The sequence below is a fragment of the Chlorocebus sabaeus genome, chromosome 4 (assembly GCF_047675955.1).
Source record: "Chlorocebus sabaeus isolate Y175 chromosome 4, mChlSab1.0.hap1, whole genome shotgun sequence".
NCBI lineage: Eukaryota > Metazoa > Chordata > Mammalia > Primates > Cercopithecidae > Chlorocebus > Chlorocebus sabaeus.
The window spans coordinates 60,641,167-60,664,002 of NC_132907.1; the positions used below are offsets into that span (position 1 = coordinate 60,641,167).

The 22,836-nt window shown below is 44.0% G+C and overlaps 2 protein-coding genes across 3 annotated transcripts in view; one reads left to right on the plus strand and one right to left on the minus strand.

Annotated features, from left to right (window-relative positions):
- The window catches only part of SLC45A2 (solute carrier family 45 member 2), a 41,858-nt gene extending 29,605 nt beyond the window's left edge, over positions 1–12,253 (plus strand). Inside the window, exons 4-7 of one of the 2 annotated variants that reach the window (XM_007961313.3) lie at positions 3,682–3,825; positions 4,730–4,853; positions 9,042–9,253; positions 11,600–12,253. In XM_007961313.3, the coding sequence (XP_007959504.2) occupies positions 3,682–3,825; positions 4,730–4,853; positions 9,042–9,253; positions 11,600–11,824 (705 nt within the window). In that variant the 3' untranslated portion in view covers positions 11,825–12,253. Of the gene's footprint in view, positions 1–3,681; positions 3,826–4,729; positions 5,036–9,041; positions 9,254–11,599 lie in introns of those variants that run through there. The other variant, XM_037990739.2, reaches the window with a different exon arrangement.
- A 5,415-nt stretch (positions 12,254–17,668) lies between these two features.
- On the minus strand, positions 17,669–21,117 carry RXFP3 (relaxin family peptide receptor 3). The gene has a single exon (XM_007961311.3). It carries the CDS (start codon positions 20,194–20,196, stop codon positions 18,787–18,789), a length of 1,410 nt encoding a protein of 469 aa, XP_007959502.3. The 5' UTR covers positions 20,197–21,117; the 3' UTR covers positions 17,669–18,786.
- Between the last annotated feature and the right edge of the window lie 1,719 nt (positions 21,118–22,836).

Here is a 22,836-nt window from a genome sequence, read left to right on the forward strand (position 1 = left end):
TCTCCTTTTGAGGGCACATTTGTGAAGTTTTCTTTCTCCCTGATAGACTCTGTACCTTTTTCTCTTGTAAATTCATCACCACCCAGTCTATAGCTGACAGTGGTGCAAAATAAATGCAGTAAAACAACTCCCAAGGTTTCAGAACGATTAAAAAGGTTTTACAAGGGAATTGATGAGTCAGGAATAATATGCCAGCTGAGTTTTTATTCTGAGTTACAATATACAAAGGGGCTTTGAATATTTACACTCCCAGCTTTTACGGAAATACTAGGCACATTTCGAAAGCTCATATTTATTTTTAGAAGAAAGGACAAATTAGGCTAACAATGAAAGCAGGCTGAAAATTATGTATAAGTCAGAAGCATATATTAATATTTAGAATGAGGCTGAATACTTGTTGGCCAGATTCACTTTCTCAGTTTTGCATTTTTGGAAAGAGAGGAAGGAAAGTGAAGACAAACCATCTAGTTGGAGGCATGAAAACCAGGCTGTTGTTTCTTGGGCTGTGTTGTTAGCTGCTTCTTTCTGTGGTTGAGGAAAAAGTAGTAATTCTGAACTTCATTTCTGTTATAATCATTTATTTTTACAGGTACCATATTCTACTTGCAGAAAAACAGTTATTTTCCTTCAATCCAGGGACATGCCTGTAGTGTTTAACACTTATTATCAGAAAATGACTATAGTTATGGTCAGTGGGCTAGATACTGCAAGACTGATGAATTTGAAAAAATCAACTTACACAACAGAACTAAAACGGGTGAATATAATTTTCCACAACAAGGAAGTAAAATGCGCGATTGTATAAGGTTAAGAAGTATAAAAAATACGCTGTTACAGTTAAAATAGAAAATCTCAGTAGACTGTCTTATAAACTAGCCAGTACTCAATGTCATGATTCAGAATCAATAAAAATATGACAAGAAAGACCCATTACCAAATCTCATCTGATGTTTATGGTCTCAGTGTCTTCAGGGAAGCTAATCACTTAATATTCCCAAGGTTTCTTTCTTCTCTTATATGACAAGATGCTAAAGGCTGTTATCATTCTTGGTATTTCAAAACAATTGCGTCAATAGTTTAAAGTTTCTCATTCTCTCCATGTTTCTGAAACCAAAAAAACTATAGCTTCTGGTTTTACCCTAATTTAAATCTAAATTAAATAATCAGGGGCCTGTATATTCATTTTTTACATATATGTGTGTGGGATGGGCCTTCCTAAAGTCAATGGAAAAATCAAATGAGAAGATAAAACTTAAAAAGAATAAACTTGACTTCTTAATATAAGCTCCATTGAGTTCATTGCTTTCTTTTGTAAGCAATGATACCAGGCATTTAGCCCATCCCTAAAGAACTGGGGGTCCTGGAGATTTAGCCATGTCAATGCAGTCTTTTTTACATTATTAACTGAAAAATCATGGGTGCCCTTCATAGATTTTTTAAGATTATGAAACAGAAGTCAGAAGGAGCTAAATCAGGACTGTAGAGTTGATGCCTAAAGACATTCCATCAAAACTATCACAACATTGCCCTTGTTTGATGAGAGGAATGAGCAGGAGCATTGTTATGGTGGACAAAGACTTTCTGGTGAAGCTTTTATGGGTGTTTTTCTGCTAAAGCTTTGGCTAACTTTCTCAAGACACTCTCACAGTAAGTAGATAGTATCAATCTTTGGCCTTTCAGAAAGTCAACAAGCAAAATGCCTGAGCATCCCCAAAAAACTGTTGTCATGGTCTTTTCTCTTGATCTGTCTGCTTTTGCTTTGACTGGACCATTTCTATCTCTTGGTAGCCATTGCTTTGATTGTGCTTTGTTTTCAGGATCATACTGATAAAGCCATGTTTCATCTCCTGTTACAACTTTTTGAAGAAAAGTTTCAGGATCTTGATCCTACATGTTTAAAATTTTCATTGAAAGCTCTGCTCTTGTCTGAAGTTGATCTGGGCACAATACTTTTGGTACTCATTGAGTGAAAGGTTTGCTGAACCTTAACTTTTCAGTCACAATTATGTAAACTGAACCAACTGAGATGTCTATGGTGTTGACTATTGTTTCTGCCAGTAATTGTCAGTCCTTTTCAATTAGGGCATAAACAAGATTAACTTTTTTATTTGCAAATTGATGTGGATGGTCTGCCCCTGAGGACTTCATCTTTAACACCATCTGGTTCCTTCCTAAAATGAGTTATCCATTTGTAAACTGCTGATTTCTTTGGGACATTGTCTTCATAAACTTCGAAAAAAAATATATGATTTCACCATTCTTCCACCAAAGCTTCACCATAAGTGATGTTTATTCCAGCTTCAATTTTGGTAGAATTCACATGGCTCTGTTAGGGGCTGTTTTCAAACTGATGTCTTATCCTTCTTGGTGCCTCAAACTAAATCTTCTTCAGACATACTATAGCAAGTTAGTATGAGTTTATTTTGCTTCAAAAATTTTTTTGAAATCCATACATAATTTTTTCATAGTATGCATTTTCTGTTAACATATTGAAGACCCCTCGTGTGTGTGTGTATGTGTGTCCGCTCGTGCGTGTGTGTGTGTATAAATATATATATTTGAGTTCTACATTGTTCTTACTTCTAACTCAATTAGGGCTCATTAACACGTTTCTGCTATCATTAGAATCCAGAGAAATAACCTGGGTGGAGACAGCTAGCTAAGAACAGGGAGCTGACTGGCTCTCTGTATTAATGCTCTAGTAAATAAAAAATTTTCACAAACTTAGCTGCTTAAAACAACACCTGTTTATTATCTCACAGTTCCGTAGATCAGAGGCCTGGGTGAGCTGCACTAGGTGTTCTGCACAAGGTCTTACAAGTGTGAAGTCAAAGTGTTAGCAGAGCTGTATTCTCATTTGGAAGCTCAGTGGGAGAAGCCTGCCTCTAAGCACATTTAGGATGTTGGCAGAATGCAGTTCCCTATGGTTTTAGGACTGAGGTCCCTGCTTTCTTGTGGACTGTTGGCCTGGAGTTGTTCTCAGCCCCTAAATGTCACTCTCAGGTCCTTTTCATGTGGCTTCCTCCACCTTCAAAGCAGGCATTTCTTATGCTTTGAGTTGCTCTGACTTTCCCTTCTACTACCAACTGGAGAAAATTCTGTACTTTTCAAGGGCTCATGGGATTTGGTTAGGATCACCCAGATAATCTCCCTTTCAATTAACTTAAGGTCAGCTGACTAGTTACCTTAATTATTAATATATCTGCAAATCCCTTTGCCATGTAACAGCACATAATCACAGAGATGACATTAGGGGACCAAGATCATGACAGACATCTTGGATTTGCCTACTGTGCTCTCATAGTTAAGAGACCCAAGAATTATAATCATCTAAGAGTTGGCTTATGACTGTGAGCTTTGTCCTTGTGCAGCAGTTCTGTCATTCAGAGATAGGATGCTCAATGTCTCCTACACTTTGGCCTGAAGCTAGCGTCATTCTCATTCTCTTTGCCCTTGGTCCAAAGCCTCATTCTGGGTCTGAAACTGCTAAGCCGTCACTCACGGTTAACAGAATACCTCCTGTGAGTCTACTCCAGGGAAACCTAGTTCCATGTCCAGGAAAAGTGACACTTCGTGTGATGGCTGACTGACAAATACATAATATGGCTGTGCGCTCTGGCTCCCTTAGCAGGCTGAGTTTCTGCAGTGAAGGTCACACCTCTGTTTCATGTTTTATTTCAGACTTGCAGGGAAATGACATTAAAGTCACTGCTGAGAGCACTGGTGAGCATGCCTTCTCACTACCGCTACCTTTGCATCAGCCACCTCATTGGATGGACGGCCTTCCTGTCCAACATGCTCTTCTTCACAGATTTCATGGGGCAGGTAATGAACGTGTCTGTGCACACACTCACTGTTACACATCATTTACTCCATTAATACCTGTTGAGGTTCTTCTGGGTTATCCTCTTAAGATTGGCACAGTAAGAATGTAGGAAAGAGTACCATCAAGAAGCTGGCTTACACACAGGTCTAGAAACATGCCACTATACGCCGGACAACTAGAGGACACTACGAAGCCTGCCAGTATTTAATCAAATGCAACAAATAGGGCAAATTGATGTGAGCCGTACCAATCATGGCAGGCTTCAAGAAGGAGGGGCAGGGCTCAGGCTGGGCATGGTGGATCATGCCTGTAATCTCAGTACTTTCAGAGTCCAAGGTGGAAGAATCATTTGAGGTCGGGAGTTCAAGCATGCAGTGACCTATGATTGTGCTGCTGTACTCCATTGTGAGTGACAGAGCAAGACCCTGTCTCTTAAAAAATAAAATATAATAATAAATACAAATAAAAAAGTGCAGTATGGTCTGGGCCTTGAAGGATTAGTAGGAGTTAGAGGAGTATGAGAGAGGGAGAAAACATTCCAAGCAGGAACAGGAATGGCCCATGTGAAGGTGAGTCAGAAGCCGATTGACTGTAGCAGAAGATGAGTGGTGGGATTACCTAAGTAAGGTGGGACCAGCTGTAAGATGGAAGGAGGAATGTTAAGGATGCGAGAGAGTGTTACTGAGACCTGATGCAGCAAGCATTAGATTTTTGATAGGTCCTTGAATGAAGATGTGATAGGATGGAAGGGGCGACTTGGTCATGACAGCATCAGCTCTGTACTCTAGAAAGGGTCCCTCAGGCAGGGACATTTGCTCCCCAGGGGTGGAGAAGCAGAGTGCATGAGAATGGGTTCTTACTACATTGCATTTGTACCTCAACAGCCTCCAACCTCTCTTTCAGATTGTGTATGGTGGGGATCCCTATAGTGCACACAACTCCACAGAGTTTCTCATCTACGAAAGAGGAGTCGAGGTTGGATGTTGGGGCTTGTGCATCAACTCCGTGTTTTCCTCACTTTATTCTTGTAAGTCTCTCTCTCTCCTAAGGATGTCTTCTAAAAGTTTCTGGTCTAGCACAACTTGGATTTGATATTTCTATGTGTATTCTCTACTGTTTAAAATACCAGATTCTTAATAAATCTATGGACGTCAGGGAAAACTATTACCTTAGAAAGGACCATAGGAAGCATCCTTTTATCATCATGAATTCTAGGTGTCATTTTCCTCACTGATTACTTTGCACTTCAAGTTTCTCTGGGAAATAAAAGGGAATCTTTACAAGATGAAGTGTTAGATGGATGAGTCCCAGTAAGTTCATGTTCTACTGGAGCAAGATCATTGGTGGCATTTCATAGACAGGCATATCAGATTTGTAGATGACACAGAAGAGAAGCGATGTTAACATGACAGGTGACAAAGTCAGCATGCAAATGACCTTAGCTCAGATGTGTAGCTGGGTAGGTTATAGGAACACCACACCAGGATTGGGGACATCTGGCTTTCCTTCCCAGGTGCCAGCTTTTCTGAGCCTCTTAACCTCCACTCACCTAAGTTGCAGCTATAAAGACACTGAACAAAGGGATTTCTGCTACTGTCTTTGCATAAGTCCAAGTGGCTGGGCTACAACTCCACGGCATCTCATAGGCTGCATTGTACTTGTTACTGTGTGTGGATATCTCCAAGTTCTGTATACATTGAATTAAGTGAAAAGTCTGAACTGAAAAACATATGCAGTTCTCCTAATTATAAAGCGCTCTTCTTCTGCAAGATTGTAAGAATAACTGACCCCCAACTCAGGGCTCTGGGCTTTGGACAGGTCCAGGGGACAGCAGGGATATGGCCTGGGTGAAGGAAGTGAGAAGAGATGGGGAGAATCCCTGTTACCATTCTCAGGGGGACTCACTCTGTCACCGTCAGCCTGCTTCTTGTGGGGAGAAAGGGCGGATGTATGTGAAGGCCCCTTCCCCTTCCGTTTACCCAGCCATAGCACAACAGGAAACCTGTCTCAAGATCTCTTAAACAGTGAGCACAATTGGGAAAATGGGACCTCATATAAACATGCAAGAAGTTGATGAGCCCAGTAATCACATAACCACAACCTTCATTATGTTAAAATTTATGATACTCAAATAGTAGTGCATAAAGCTTACATTTATTTAGCAAACTCTTTTCTTCCTCTTGGAGTATACAAACTAAGAAAAATTCCAGGAGGAAGATTTCAAGCACTTAAAATAGAATGAAAGAATGCTAGACTAAAAGGGTTTGGTAAATTTTCCATCTTAAGTCTTTCATGATTTCAAGGACTGAGGGGACTATTTACTACTACCCTCATTCTTTTTTTTTTTTTTTTTTGGTCTGTTTCTCTTCTTTTTTTAAGACAAAGTCTTACTCTGCCACCTGGGCTGGAGTGTATGGCGTGATCATGGCTCACTGCAGCCTCAACCTTCTTGGCTCAAGCAAGTCCCAGCCCTCTGAGTACCCAGGACCACAAGCACATGCCACTGTGCCTGGCTTATTAACTTAATTTTTTTTTTTTTTTTTGGAGAGACACGGTCTCCCTACATTGCCCAGGCTAGTCTCGATATCCTGGACTCAGTGATCCTCCACCTCAGCCTCCCAAAGTGCTGGAATTACAGGCATGAGGCACTATATCCAGCCCTACCTTCATCTTTGTAATTTTTTTTTGACCCACAAAAAAATGTGTCAATCTAAACTTCTTTTTCCTCAAGGAATCCCTACTAGATTACATTCCATCAGTCTTGTCTACATACATTTTATGCCATTTGAAACTTTAAAGCATGTTATTTTTAGGTCACTTCTAGTTAAAAGGCTTTCTAGTTACAAAAGAAATTATTAGTTGAATAGTTTTCCAGAGTTGTATTAATGTATAAATCTATTGGATCCCTACCATTGTAAATTCAAATCAACATTTTATTTATAAAATACCAGCCAACTCTGCTCTGCTCAAGGATTTTAGGGGCCCTCCATACCCAAAGGATAAAGTCAAATTCCTGAGCTTTTCACAGTTCGGCCTAGTTCATACTTTGCCCTCTTTCATTCCCATGTCAATTAACTACCGTCAGTGACCCACTATGCAGACTTTCTCATTTCTGTGTATTTGCTGCTGCTTTTAGTTTCTTCTACCTGAACTGCTCTTCCTACTTCCCCAACTAGACAACTTCTAATAATGGTTTTAAACCCAACTTAAATATTACTTCCTCGGTGAAATCATTCAAGTTTTCTTCTCCCTGCACCTCAACCTGCTCTGGGCAGAATCAATCCTTTCCTCTCCTTCCAGAGCTCATGATATTACCCTCTATCTTGGACTCATCACATAACATCAGGAGCAGATTCAGTTTCTATCCATGTGGAGGTTGGCAGGACAATCTGGCTGCTAAGGTGGAGAAAGATGATAGGGACTTGTTTCCAAGCTCCTTTTGTAGACAGTAGGTACACGTATACCAATTAGAGTAACAACACTAGGTACTAAGACATGGCCAATTGTTCATACCATAATATACATTACTAGTCATAGCTGGTGCTTAAATCTATAATTTCCCCCCAGTCCTGAAGAGAAGCATTGTGTGATGATATGACTACCACTGGGTATCAGAACCATCAGAGGGCAATGCAAGCTTGGCCCTGAAGTTCATTGAATTATCTTTGTGAATAAAGTATTCTTTGCCAGACTTTCAGTCTTTGTATTGAAGTTATTTAAGTTTCCAAGTACCTCTTTATCCTACTTTGCCTTCTCCTCTGCTGGCATACACACTTGGATAAGAGCATTTCCCTAATGGGTGTTGATGGTATCTTTTAGGTATTGAGACACCTTAGATTACATTTTCTATATAAATATAATTATTAAGCAAGCAGAAACTTATCTAGCTTTATTCTCATTTTTTTATTCTCAACCTTAATGACAGTCCTCCAGGCATGGTATAAGTTTAATAGAGGAAGCAATGTTGACCACTTGTCATTTTCAGAGCTTTGTCTTCAATCAATGTGAGACAGTGTTTAGTTTCATAATTGATTTGAATGTACTGCAAACAAGGTTACTTGTCTACAAGCTGTAAGTCCAATAATTATACGAATAGATATGGAAAGTTTCATTCTTGAATAGCCACATTTCAAGTATCTGTTATTTATCCCCTGATTCTTGTGTTCCAGGAGAATGGCACAGGGGAGAGATGAGGAATGTGTGAATTAAAAACAACCGATTAAGAAAGGAAGATAAAAGCAATTTAGGGATTTTTCTTGCCATTGTAGAAAACCTTGTAAAATGTTTTAAAGCAGAATTTTTCATTTTTAAAAATTAGCTCTACCACTATACTGATACAAACAAGCCAAGCTGACCTGCTAGAAGAGAAATCCAGTTAAGAGTCAGCTATCTCCAGCTCAGCCTGTCTTTGTTGCAATAGCAATAGCCACATTAATTGTATGTTTTCTACATGCTAGGCATTAGGCTGGGTGATTTCATGGACACTTCATCTCACTTGATCCTGGCAACAACTCCAAAAGATGGTTTTATTATTCCCAGTTTTCAGATGAGGAAACTGGGGTTTTGAGAAGTCAAGGAACTTGCTTACCAAGAGTTAGGGAGCCAGCAATGAGGAGATGCTGGGTGCTGTGGGAGCCCCTTACCAGCCTGGGAAGGATTGGCAAGTCAGGGAAAGTGTCTTCAGATAATTGCACATCCTTTACCTCCTTCTCAGGTGTGCAGAGTCCATTCAGGTGGGGGCTTAGATCATTCAGTAAATTTTGGTTGTTTCAATTTTCCCCAACCTGACATTGGGTCATAGGGCCAAGATAGGCCTGTGTTATTATTTTGGTCCTATGGGGCCACAGCCCAACTGATTCAGAATAACCCACACTTTTCTTGCAGCCCCAGGTTCCCATAGTTAGGTCAGCTTTTCTACCACCTTTTTGACTTCTTTTTGCTATCCAGCTGTCTGCTAAACGGTGCCAGACTCTTCTTTGTAGAAAAAAAAAAATCGGCCTAGCAAGGCAATTTCAAGCTGTCCTTTATGCAAAGGTCTTTAAAATGGTTCCAAAAGCCAGCTGTTTTCAACCCACAGATAAGGGGATTCTTTTGTTCCTGGCTCTGTATCAAAGGACGTCCAAAAAAGTGAATCTTCAGAATAAAGGATTGTCTGAAATTGTTAAATGTTGTGAGACACTGCCAGCTGTAATTTCTCCCTCTCTTCTTCCCACAGACTTTCAGAAATTTTTGGTATCTTACATTGGATTAAAGGGTCTTTACTTCACGGGATATTTGCTGTTTGGCCTGGGGACAGGATTTATTGGGCTCTTCCCCAATGTCTACTCCACGCTGGCCCTGTGCAGCCTGTTTGGTGTGATGTCCAGCACCCTGTACACCGTGCCCTTTAACCTCATTACTGAGTACCACCGCGAGGAAGAAAAGGAGGTGTGCTGTCATTGAACCTCTGCCTTGGGTAACATTCAGACTCATCTGAAGGCTGGGGAGGATTTGGTAGCAATGTGTAGAGCAGAACTGGAAAATAAGGGTTCTTGAAATGGCAACAGTCAAAAGCCCAACCAACTGCCATCATGATCTGGTACAGGCATGCCCAGGGCAGCCCAGCTCTCTGGTCCTTACTCTCAATCCCTGCTCACTTAGGGAGCTGTAGGGCAAGGAGTGTTACTCCCATTTTTCTGATTAGAAAAAGAAGGCTTGGTGAGGTGGGGAAACCAGCCCACAATTACACAGAGACAAAAAAGAGGGACCCAGGTCTTCTATAACCACTTCATAGGTCTCCCTGGTGCACCTGCAGCATTTCTGGATACCCACAATAAGGGTCTCCCTACCTGCAGAGGTGCATGGTAGAATTTCTCGTCATTATTTGTTGAGGGTAGGAAAGTCCTAGGCAATGGAGTCCAGATTTTAGTAAGTCAGACCCCATGTGCGAGAAGGAAAGCTGGAATCATGGGTGGTAATCTCCACTTTGCTGCCCTGAGCGGAAACTGCTCTGTTTAAACCTTGGAACTCAACTAGTGAACAAGCACCTAAGCAATGCCTATAACAGAGTTGGTATTTCCACTCTAAAATTACCACCTCTTCTTATCAAAATTGCAACTTTCTTCCCTTGAAAATAGGCTTATAGTTCCTTAACTGGAGCAATGATATAAAAGCTACAGAGATAACTCCAAGTTTAATCCAGCTCAGCATGAAACTGCAAAAACACTGAACACATAAACATGAGACTATAATTCTGACCATGTTTTTCATCATTTGATCTGGCAGCAGGGCAGAGCCACACCAGGAGTAAAAACATTTCAAAAGAGAGTTGTGGCTTTCCTCATCCCCTGGCAAACATTGTCACCAAGGTTTTAGTGCATGACAGGGATGTTGCTGCTAATGGGATAGTTATCATAAAAAACTGTCCCTCCAAGGAGAGTGTTACATGGTACTGGGGGAAGAAAACCTATGCTTCAAGCTCAGAGACACCTGGATTCAAATCCTGCCTCTTTCACTTGGAAGCTGCGTTACACTGGAGATGTTATTTATTTGTTTATTAAGTAGCACTTAGAATGAGTTCATTTTTAAGTGAGATAATATATTCACAATGATATACAAAACTGCACACTGCGTGCTCCCTTTACCATTTACTATCTCCCTCCAATCCCAACGTGTTACCACTCTTACTAGGTTTTTTGTTAATCTTTCCAGCATTTTAAAATAAAAACCAAGCAAATGTAAATCTGTTTTCTTATTTTCCTTTCTTATTCGAAGATGAGAGTTTTTCAGCATAATGCTTTTTTTTTGCCTAATAGTGTAGGAAATCATCATTTAAGCTCGCAGATCCTCAGTTTCCTCATGAGGCAAATGGAAAGAATGTTATTTACCTTAGAGAAAAGCAAACAAGATAGTGGATGCGCTTAGCGTGGTGCCCCCTAGCACCTGACAAAGACTCAAAATATGATAGCTAGTATTATAATTGTTACCATGGGGGGAATGATAATAACATGTGCATCTAGGGAGGTGTTGAGGTTGAAATAAAGTAACAAGTAAAAAAAAACCCAGGCCCAGCACATAAGATATATGCCACAAATGACAAAGTTATCAACCAGTTCAGACCAAATATCAAATATTAACCAAACATTATATTAATCAAGTAGCAACCATATTTTAAAAGATTGAAATGCCTTTTAAAGTTGCTTCTCTTAAGGACATCAGCAATTCAACATCCTTCTTAAAATCTTTGAATTTTTAACACTAAGAAAGGAAAAGAATGAGATATTTATTAAGTATCCACTACATTGTATTGATTATGGCCCACCACTTGTTTTTGTACAGTCTGTGAGCTAAGAATTCCTTTTAATTGTTTAAATGATTTAAAAAACGTTCAAAAGAAGCTTAATATCTTGTAACAAGTGAAAATTACTTGAAATGAAATGCTAATACCCATCAGTATTCAGTTCAGTTCCACATCACCAATTCATGAAAATTGTGTAAAATCAAATGCTAATAGCCATCAATATTCAGTTCAGTTCCACATCACCAATTCATGAAAATTCCATGAAATCAAATGCTAATAATGTCCATTAATCTGTATTGGAAATGCAACTTAGCTCCACATTGCCCCTGCTTTTGTACTACAAGAGCAGAGTTGAGTAGTTACAACCAGGGCTGTATAGTCCACAAAGTCAAAGGTATTTACTATCTCGTTGGTCACAGAAAAGTTTTGCCGACTTGTGCCCTTAAATGACAGTTCTTTGTAGGTCAAATGGTGTTTCTGTGCTTCCTTTGCAGAGGCAGCAGGCTCCAGGAGGGGATCCAGACAACAGCGTGAGAGGGAAGGGCATGGACTGCGCCACCCTCACCTGCATGGTGCAGCTGGCTCAGATCCTAGTCGGAGGTGGCCTGGGCTTTCTGGTCAACACAGCCGGGAGCGTCGTCATTGTGGTGATCACAGCATCTGCGGTGGCACTGATAGGCTGTTGCTTTGTGGCTCTCTTTGTTAGATACGTGAATTAGGTCAATAAAGAGACAATGACCCTAACCTCAGACACAGAGAAGCACATGGCAGGAAGTTAACATTTTCTGCAGCTCTGAATCTTAGGGTCTGCCCATTGGACGCCCAGTATTGTGATTTCAGCCATAGAATCTGCCCACCTCTCACTTTAAACCAATCCTCTGCACAACAGTCCCCATATTTCAGGCAATGTTTGTCTGGACTATGCCTCCATGCATTGGCGGCAGGGGTAAGTGTGGGTGGTAGCGCCTATACATGCCTTTCTCATTGCCTCTCAGTGCAGGGGTAGGGGAGAGGCAGGAGCTGCTTTTCACAGGGCATTGCAGGTCTTTCTGAGACCTGAGAAGCAGACAAATTCCACATATGATGCTTGGATGTGTTCTATGAAGTGATTTGATTTTTTTTTTAGCCGAGGGTCCATATATATTGGGGAGTCATATATTTCATCAAATTCACAGATATTCAAAATACTGCTAGTGATTTATTCTCTGATATTAATTTATTCATATTTAATTTGATCATAATTAATTCCTATTACTTTATGATACCCCTGACAAGTCCACTCAAACATCCATGCTGGAGGATTCATCACTTTAAAGTAGTTCATTTCATTGACACAGTAAAAATATTTCTCTCTAGTCTGCACCTTTGTTTTGTCCTCTGGATTTGATATAAAAGTCTTTCAAAAAACAGCCCCCTGTTTCTCCTATGATCTTCTCTTCTCCAAGCTAAGCAGTTTTTCTCTAATCATACCCCTTCCACTGCTTTCCCCATGATGAGGTTTTCAGCGGCCTGGAGAGGCAGCATGGTTTAATAAAAATCATGTTTTGGAATCAGCTGGTTTTGAATCCTGGCTTTGCCACTCAGCAGCAAACTATGTCATCTCCCCAAGGCACACTTGCTCATCTATACATTTGGGATAAGAATTGCTATCTCTGAGAGTTGTGATGATTAATAATACATAACATTGGTTCAGGCATGGTGGCTCATACCTGTAATCCCAGCACTTTAGGAGATCGAGGCAGGGGGATCCCTTGAGGCCAGGAGTTTGAGACCAGCCTGAAAAACATAGGGAGACCCTCTCTCTACAAAAAATACTTTAAAAATTAGCTGGGCATGGTGCTGCATGCCTATAGTCCCAAGTTTGGGGAAGGTGAGGCGGGAGAATTGCTTGAGCCTGGGTGATCGAGGCTGTAGTGAGCTGTGATTGTGTCACTGCACTCCACCCTGGGAGACAAAGTGAGTTTTGGTCTCGAAACAAACAGAAAAACAAACATCAAAACACAAACCATGACATTTATGGAGTCTTTACCACTATTCTAAATGTTTTAACGTTAACACGGCAATTGTGGGAGTGGGTGCTGTTACCACTCTCCATTTTTTAAATAAAGAAATGGAGGCAGAAAGATATAACTTATCTGAAACCACGTAATTATTAAGTGACAGAGCTGGGCTTTGAACCCTGCCACTTTGGTTCTGCTGCTTCCTGTATAGACAACACTTAGCCTGGTGTCTGGCACTTGATCGGAGCTAGCGATTGTCACTAGTGTTAAAAGCTCATTGTCCTGTTCCCCAGTCTTAAGTATTTGCCTACACAACCCTGGATATACCTGACCAGTGCAGAATACAGATCTGCCCACATGTTTTCATAAGTTAGGAGAATTGTGTGGTTCCTCTTCCTACTTGATCTAGGGTCTGGTAGAGTAGTCATTGCCTCAGCTCAACTTGTAACTGACCAAAATCTTTGGTGCTGGAAGGGAATTTGGAGAAGGGAAATGAGCTGTTTTTGAGAAATGGGAAATTTGGGACTTGGTGTGTTGCTTCTGTGCGTCCCGTGCCTAGGAGAATAAGTGGATTCAGTAGCATGGCCAAGCCCCTGCAGTGTTAGCTCATTTGTAGCCACCCTGAGAAGCCTGCTCTGGTTGTTTCTTTGCTGGGCTTTGGGTCTTCCTTCACACGGCTTCTCACAGGGAAAATTTGGGAGTGAATGTACTAATATAATACAGGAGGACCTGACTGGAAAGCAGAAAATGAGAAGGGAGCAAGGCTTGGAGGCTGATAAGTAAAAGAGCATGCTCAAGCCAGAGAAGACAGCCTAGTTGGGTCTGGAAAGCACCAGCGATCTGGAGAGAATGGGACAGACACTCTGCAGGAGCCTGGATAAGGAGCCCTTCTCATTTTCTGCTTCCCAGTCAGGTCCTCCTGTATTATACTAGTACATTTACTGCCCCTGCAGGGTCCAGGGCAAGAGCAAGAATGGAGACACATGATCCACAGCCCATCCCTCTTCGCTGCTTCCCCCACTCTTCTCTCTACCTAGGCAGTGTAGAGTCCTTGTGTGCATGCTGGCATCAGCACATCCACAGTTTCCCACTTGCCGCCACCCTCTACCACTCCTACAAATGGCAACCCTTAGCCACCTAAGGGTGGACAGACTCAGTGGCATGCAATTCCCTCTGGAGGATAGACTCAAGAAAGAACCCATGGATTCCTTGTAAATAGACTCAGGGCCATTTGGACAAGAAATTTCAAGGTCTCAGATACCCAAGCATAATCGAGAAGGTGGGCGGACTGGCGGGGCACAAACTCCAGAAGGCCCTATGGGTTCCTTGCCATGTGGGGAGGTGAAGGGGCAGAGCAGGGTCCTCTAATGATGACACCCAGACCAGGGGCCCTGGCTGCCCAGGTCTAAGGACAGTATCTACCAAAGTCAGCCAGCCTAGGAGCACAGAGCCATTTGTTGTCATTCTGTGCTGCAGCCTCCTTCTCCTTCCCAGCCTCCCCAAGGTTCTCAAAAGGCAGTGGCATCCCTGATATTTCACACGCACTCTCTCTCTCTTTCTGCTACTTGGGCTTCCACTTTGTTGCTGCAATTCTACCAATGCCTGCTTTGTGTTTAAAGAACCCACTCTCTGCAGCTACCTGGCTCTTAGACCTGTGACTGAGGCAGTGCTGGTGGTGTGGAGCAAGGCATCTGAAACACCCCTGTGGATCTGGCCACTTCTGGGGTATATGTTGGGAGAACAATGGAGGGCAGGGGTTTATGCTAAAGTGGCCACTTCTTCCTGCCCCCTGCTCAACTTCGTCACCTGCAGGACATGTGGCTTCCTTATCCAGGCTCCTGCAGTGTGTCTGTCCCATTCTCTCCAGATCGCTGGTACTTTCCAGACCCAACTAGGCTGTCTTCTCTGGCTTGAGCATGCTTTTTTACTTGTCACCCTCCAAGCCTTGCTCCCTTCTCATTTTTTGCTTCCCAATCAAGTCCTCCTGTATTATATTAGTACATTCACTCCCAAATGAAATAATCTCATTCCTTTTACAGAATATATACAAAACTACCACTTCTTCTTACTCCACCCTCCCATCCCCCCGCCATCATCCATCCTGGAGAAATAAGTTCATGACTCACTTAGGCCATCAGGGAAAACGCCTGCTCCCAACCCCATAGTGTTGGATGAGGATAAGTAAATGCTCAGGGAACCTCACAGCACATAGCTCTCAGCATTAGGAAAGAAACAGCGACAAGCCACCTCTCTTACTTTCCCTACTTGTACTTGGCCTCTGCAAGGTTTAGAAATGGAATCCTCTACGGGGTTCAGTGTTTATTTCCTGCCCATTTCTCCAAAAACTGTTCTGATGTGTGCAGATTTGAAATGAATAGATGGGCCAGCTGGAAAGGTGATCCATAGCTGAGGGCCATCTTATTGAACCCCCAAGAAGTCAAATGTAGTCATCCCTAACCAACCACAGGGCATACATGCACGCACGCGCGCGCACACACACACACACACAAATATGCAAATACTCATTGAACTCAGCTCCCTTGAGGTTTGAATGAATAAATATAATCCAATTTTCAAAGCCTTTAACCACATTTGGGAATCTAAGTATTTGTTCTCAGTATACCAATGACATATTCTTTCTGGCAAAAGAAATTTCCTTTCCCCAGACAAATAAAACTAGTACAGGGACGCATACTCTCAACAGAAATCCTGGGAAATCCTGCAAAAGAAGAGAATACCTACTACTTTGTTTCCTGCTTCTGATGTTCCCAATCAAGCATCTGACATTCCAGCATTAAAGCTTTTAGTCACCACATTTTATTAGTGTTGAATATCCTCTCTGCCTCCGAACCCACCACTGCCATTCTGCCTAAACCATGCCCATGTATCTAGACCTATCTCAAATATTATTTTGACCACAAAGTCTGATCTCCCAGCAGGATCAACCTTTCCTTCCTTTGTCTTTCTTTTTTTCAGCCTTACTTTGACATTCAGCTCATCATTGCCTGTCTTATCTTGCTTGTGCTCACGGCTGTCTGTCCTTTTACATGTGGAAGTCAGAAACATGTCTGGTTCATGCATATCACCTCAGCACCCTGCACACTGGCTGGCACACAACAGCCACTCGAAAACGAATTGTTGATTACAATTGATCTGACCATTTCCTTGGTGACCCTTTTGTCCTTGTGGTAGATCAAAGTCATGATCTATGATCCCTCCTGCCATGTTCTCAGAAGTCCTGTGTTTGAGATTTGGACAAAGTGACCCTTTTTATAGAGGTTATTTTTTTTTTTCTATTCCTCCAGCTCCTTCTCTTCTGTTTTTCTAGTGCTCTTAGTGGCAGATGCACATACTTCAACACCCTTTCCTAAGACTTCTGAGCTACCCACATATTATTCTATTGTTAAAATTGAAATGGCAATTTGCTTTGATAAGAATCTCTCATTAAGAGTCTATTATCCAGTTATAGAAGGATCTCCTACTATGCAAATGTTAGTTTTTTCCCGTGTTTACTTTTTCATGTATTTTGTATTTTGGGGACTTTTGTGGAGCTTACATTTCACTCTTTGTTAGCCCAATTGCTATTCAATGTCTATATCAATAAATGTTCTTCCCAAAGGGTGAAAAAGAAAACACACGGTTCAGTTTTCTAAACGAGCTGACTTCACAAGACTGCTCAGAATCCAGACTGGCACCTTCTATTTTTGTGAGAAGCCATGAATGTTTAGTCATTTCAGTGTGTTTTGCAATCACAAAAAGCAGATCAGGGAAAGTGGGAGTTGTAGATCTCACATTTTGAGCCCTGAATCTCAGATACTGCAGAAAAACTTTTCACAACACTACTAAACAATTCTACTGTTCAAGAGGCTCTTTAAACAGACCTGTTTTTATGAATGGCTATTTATTATATTAAAACAACCACCCCAGTGGGTGCCTGCATCATTGGTTTCTTGACCCCAAACCAGGTTGCCAAAGAGAGTAGCAGTACCTCTATCAAAGCCAGCAGATGGGTGGGTAGACTGATGTTTGATCCCAGTTCTCAGAAGAGCCTCAAGAAAGGACTTTGTAAGGTTTAACATCTTAAGCTCCTGTGATCAGAACAGAGTCGACATGAGACATGTGAGGCAATCTTTAAAGACAGCTCCATAAACTGTCTGGAGGCTGGGAAAAGAATTTGTCATGCATGCTCAATATGTAAAGCACTCTTTAGAATAAATGAAAATTGGTGACGCTTTTGTCCGATGGGAATTGCTATTTCCTACCTTCTCTTGTCAATAATATAAGTAATAAAGAAACCTACATCTGAAATTCTGGTGATACCCTCAGAACAGTTTCTCCAGTACTCTGTTCCCTTTAGAACATAGTACCTGAACTTACTATTTTCTTTCCTACCCCACACCTCCGTTTGAGAGATCCGACCCAGCTTCTAGGAATTTGGTTTCCAAGACTCCGCTTCCCCTGCCCCCCGCCCCAATTCCCCTTGCACGTTTCTGCAGCATTTCTAGCTCTTCTATCTAAGCCTACCAGGAAAAAAAAAAAAAAAATTGCTGAACCATCCCTCTACTCGCTGGTCCAGGGCCTCAATCAAAGGAACAGCTTGATTCGCAAAGCGTGGGAAGGGAGGAAATGCAGAAGTGCCCCCACTCTTCCCAGTAGAGCTCTTCAAGATGCCTCTGGGCCCAGCTCACCGGCAGCACGCAGACCAGAGTGCCTACAGGCACCCAGCCTGCTCTCAGAGGAACTGGAGCGCCCGGGCTTCCTCCTCGCAACGCTCCAGCGCTCCACTTCCAATGCTGCTACCACGTGAGCATATGAGCCCCCTTTTACCTTTTGGGGCAGCAACCTGAATAAATTTCCTTAACCAGCCCTTCTAATTACACTGCGTCCGCTCCCTCCCTCAGTGACGCCACTCCTCAGAGAATCGCTCTCCCAAGCTGGTGACAGGTGTTATCCCCCTGCTAACGTCTGAGCTCCGGGGCTATGCAGCTAGGTCGGGCTCAGTGTGTTCCCGCTGGCCCAGTCCAGAATGATAATCGTCATAATGACTCCATGGGAGGTGGCTTTCCTTTGCCGTTTCTCCTGGGGACGCATCAGGATGGTCAGTTCTCTTTCTTAACTCCAAAAACGTGTCTTGCTTCCTAGCTCTAGATTCCTGGGGCAGCCCCGCAGCAAGTAGGACCTTGGGGTTGCTGCAATCTCATTAGCCAAGGCGCAAAGGAGACTTTGTGGCGGCGGCTGCACTCTCCGCAGAAGTCGCAGGAATAAACCGGCACAATTGTCTGCGCATCATTTGGCTAAGCCCCGCTCCCTGTGCCAATTTCTCTACGTTTTTGCTGCTTCTCTCCGCTTCTGGGCGCCTTCACACTGCCCAGCGTGGTAAGAGTAAGGAGAGGCTGTGGGGTGCGGAGCGGAGGTTGGCGGTCTGGCCTGTGGGGCTCATCTCTGCCCCTTTGCCAGCTTCCTCTCTCCACCTGATTTCGAAGCATCCCCTCTCCAGAGAAAGTCCTCCGGCCTATCCACAGGCTCCTCCTCCATGCTCTGTCCATCCTCCTCTCACCTACTTCTTAAATGCTTCCCCCACGCCCGACTCTGCCCCAAATCCTCCTTAATCCGTTCCCCTCCTTCACCGCCCAGGGAAGGCCACTTTGCCCCGACGGCGTGCCCTGGGCCTGAGGCCCGCGTCAGTAGGCAGAGCTGCTGGGCAGCAGGTCGTAGCGCCCCCCGCTGTAGACCACGACGCCAGGCGGGTAGTAGAGCAGGTCTGGCTCCGTGGCCGCGCGGAGTGGCGCCAGGGCCTGCAGCCCCTGATCCTCGGGCTCCGGCTTGGTAGTGGCGGCGAAGGGGCGCATGCTGGTAAGCGAAGGAGACGCGATGCGCCACAGCAGGCTCTTGAGCGCCTTGCGGAACTCGCGGCGCACCAGGCAGTAGAGGATGGGGTTGAGGCAGCTGTTGGAGTGCGCCAGGCACACGCTCACAGGGAACGCGTATACCTGGCACAGGAAATACTCCTGGCTGAAGGGCACTGCATTGAACTTGATGAGGATGCTCCAGGTGGTGAGCGCCTGGTTGGGCAGCCAACACAAGAAGAAGGACAGGACAACGATGGTCACTGATTTGGTCACCTTCGACAGTCTCCGGGCGCTGGCTCCGACCGGGCCTACTCTGGCTACCGCGTCCCCCCCTTCGGGCCCTGCCACGCGGCGGTCGGAGATGAAGCGCACCAGCAGCAGGTAGCACAGGCTAATGATGCCCAGCGGCAGCACGAAGCCCAACAGCACCTTCTGCAAGTGGTAGAGGCCCAGCCAGAACTGCCTGTCGCGGCCCAGCAACTTGTCCGGGAAGCGCACCAGGCACAGCTCCTCGCCCATCACCTTGACCGTGGTGGAGAAAATGGCATTGGGCAGCGAGGAGAGCGTGGCCAAAGCCCAGATGCACACACACAGCGCCTTGGCCGAGAAGCAGCAGCTGTCCCCCAGGCTCCGGCCGCAGCAGTCGCCCTGGCCGTGTCCTCGCGTCCGGTGGCTCTTCAGAGCCCAGGCCACCGAGTGGTAGCGTGTCACACTCATGGCAGTGAGGAAGAAGACGCTGGCGTACATGTTCATGGACGTTACCATGGACACGATCTTACACATGGCCTTGCCGAAGGGCCATTTGAAGTCAAGAGCGTTCTCCACCGCCCAGAAGGGCAGGGTGAGCACAAACTGAAAGTCCGTCAGTGCCAGGTTGGTGACGAAAAGGTTGATAGAGGACTTGCGCCAGCCCTGCATGTTCTTCATCAGGTAGAGCACCAGCAGGTTGCCCGCCAACCCCAGGGCGCACACCACCCAGTACACCACGCTGATAAGAATCCGCACCCGGGACTCGGTGTCCACGCTCTCTGCCCCGCCGCTGCCCGGAGGATGTCCTGGCGGCGCGCCGTCCGGCAACTCCAGCCCCAGCTCCCACCACAAGTCCGGAAGCTGCAGCGACGCGTTACCACTCGTGTTGGCCGCCTCCAGAAGGTCCGGGACCAGACTGAAGAGTTCTGCTAGCTTGTCCCCGCCTGCTGCCTTATTCATGGTGGCTATCGCGGCTGCATCGGCCATCTGCATGCGCAGGTACCTCTAGGTCACGTTCTGGGGACGGTTTACGCCGGTGTTGTTCCCAGGCTAGCCTGCGGGACGTGCTTGGGAGCTTTCAAAGTAGCTGCTGAAGAGAGAGCCCAGGAACTGGGTACTAAGCGCGTCCTGCCGCGCAGCGAACCGCCCTGGACGCAGAAGTTGAGCTCAGCGGCTGCTTTGGAGCAGAGTTGAGGAGCGCAGCCCATAAGGGAAGCACTCGGCGTCCAAGGGTTCTCAGGCCAAGCTCGGAGTCCCTAGGTCCTTATGTACAACGCAGACTTCCCCTCTCCGTGTCCCGCGGTCACTGGGGCATTGGCGCATAACTCCCACAGTCGCTCAATTTTGCGATTTGGGGCCGCTTGCTCCCTTTCAAATACCTGTGTCGGTTTCCTCTGGGACTGCTTGGATGAGGTTTCCGTCCTTGGAGAGAAAGAGATCGTAGAGTTGCACCCACCTCGCTCTGTTGCCTGGAGGTCAGTGGGTGTCTGCGTCTTTCTGCGGTTGTCAACTCCGGGTGGGTTGCCAGCGGTGCTCACCAGTTGCAGTGGCACTTGCACGGCCGAGGCGGCGGGCCCCAAGGAGCATGCGTAATCCCGGGGCGCCGCGAGGGGCGCTTTCCGAGGTGCTGAACCCAGCCGCGCCCGCGCCGCGAGGGAGAGCGGAGTGGCAGGCAAAGCCCACCCGCCAGCTCCCGTTTTCCTTCCCAAAGTTTCAGCAGGAGCAGTCTTAAGCCTTTATTTTGCACCCGCAGGAGAAAGTCGACTTTGACGTGAGTTTCCTCTTTCTTATTCCCAAACATTATGATTAGAAGTTTTTTTTTCTTTCTTCCTCACTCCCACTTTATCACTGGAATTATTCCATTTGGTGAGAAATGGTTCCAAAAATATGAGCTATCCGGCTTACTTTCCTTCTTTAAAGTAATAACAGTGGCCTCTTTTCATGCTCAAATGAGATGATGGGTACTTATTGGATACACAAAGGAGAGCTCCACCTCCCAGCTTTAATTTGCTGACCACTTATGCAGTGCCTGTGTTTGTAAGGATTTTCAAAGGGTCTTCACATGGCAGAAATCTGGGTTCAAGGGTTGCCCCTACTTTAATGTATTCTGAGAGGTGACACAAAAACAGAGCGAATAACTGATGAGCCTACTTCACAGAAATTAAATGCCCTAGGCCCAAAGCGCTTCAACAAATTGTCTGATCACATACTGCCCACAGTCTCTTTACCTAGATGCAAATAGAATAGAGGATACCACCGGGCTGATCGTGAACCACCAGCCCTCCTATTTCCAGTACTGTTAGCATCAGGATTCTTTTTCAGATATTTTTCAGACCAATGGAAGTACATTCTAAGGACTCTTCTGAGGGAATGAGTGGAAACCATTTGAATTACTTCTCAAACTGCAGTCTACATCAATGCCAGGTCAATCGCTCTGATGTAAATTACACTTTTAAGGATTTACTTTAAAATTTTGAAATGTTTTCCCTTGGTCTGGGACTAAACTGAAACCAAAGTGTCTTAAGCATAATTGTCCTCACTCCTGGAGTACTACAGAACTCCCAGCTTTACTTAAGGAGATAAAGAGGATGCAACCTTCAAGCTGAGGAGATAAGAAACAGAAAAAGAAAGAAAAGAAGAGAAAATAAAAGGAAAGAAAAGAAAGAAAAGGAAAGAAAGAAAGAAAGAAAGAAAGAAGAAAGAAAAAGAAAGAGAAGAAAGAAAGAAAGAAAGAAAAAGAAAGAAAGAAAGAAAGAAAGAAAGAAAGAAAGAAAGAAAGAAAGAAAGAAAGAAAGAAAGAAAGAAAGAAAGAAAGAAAGAAAGAAAGAAAGAAAGAAAGAAAGAAAGAAAGAAAGAAAGAAAGAAAGAAAGGAAAGAAAGAAAAAGAATCTTGATTCCAAAGGACATTTAGCCCTGAAAAGAGCACACACTTTGCTACGGATGCTGCACTGCTCTGTCTTCCCACTAGAGGGAGTCAGGGCTTTAGTAAAAACCTAACCAAACGAAAACCATCTCCTTTGATCAGTTCTTATCTGGAGATGACTCCTTCCCTGAGGATTCCTCCCGAAGCACAAGTTATTTCTTTGGGTGACTATTACCCTGATTTTAGTAGTCTCACTTTCACACTCAGTTTTGACTTTATTTTTAACTAGTTATTTCTCCATAAAATTTATCTCTCTCTTCATCTCTGTCTCTGTTTCTCTTTTCTAATATTTCAAGGGGCTACTGAAACACAAGAAAAGCTGGGGGCATATCCTGAAAGCTCTCTGCTGTTAAGTTTTTGGTATGTTCACACCAATGACCTCCATCCCACACATACACAGCTTCTCAGTGCTTCTAGACACATCCAGGAATATATCTACTTGATCTGCTCCAAATCACATGTACATATTCATACTTTGTGAAAAAATTATAGGGGCCTGATTCAATTCATCTCACATTCATTGGCCACTTACTCTTGCCAGGCACTGAGATAGGCTGAAATACATAAATCCTCTATTTTGATCCTCTCTGGGATTCTTAATCTAGATGAGTGTGCAATCTACAAGTGTCTAAGACTGTATTTTTTTGTTTAGTTTTGTGCATGACTAAGTTATCTAGAATGTAATGATTCATGCCAGATGAGTGGACAAT

What these genes read in the sequence shown, in the direction of transcription:
- RXFP3 (XM_007961311.3), bottom strand. Translation starts at nt 20,196, where the DNA reads ATGCAGATGGCCGATGCAGCCGCGATAGCCACCATGAATAAGGCAGCA.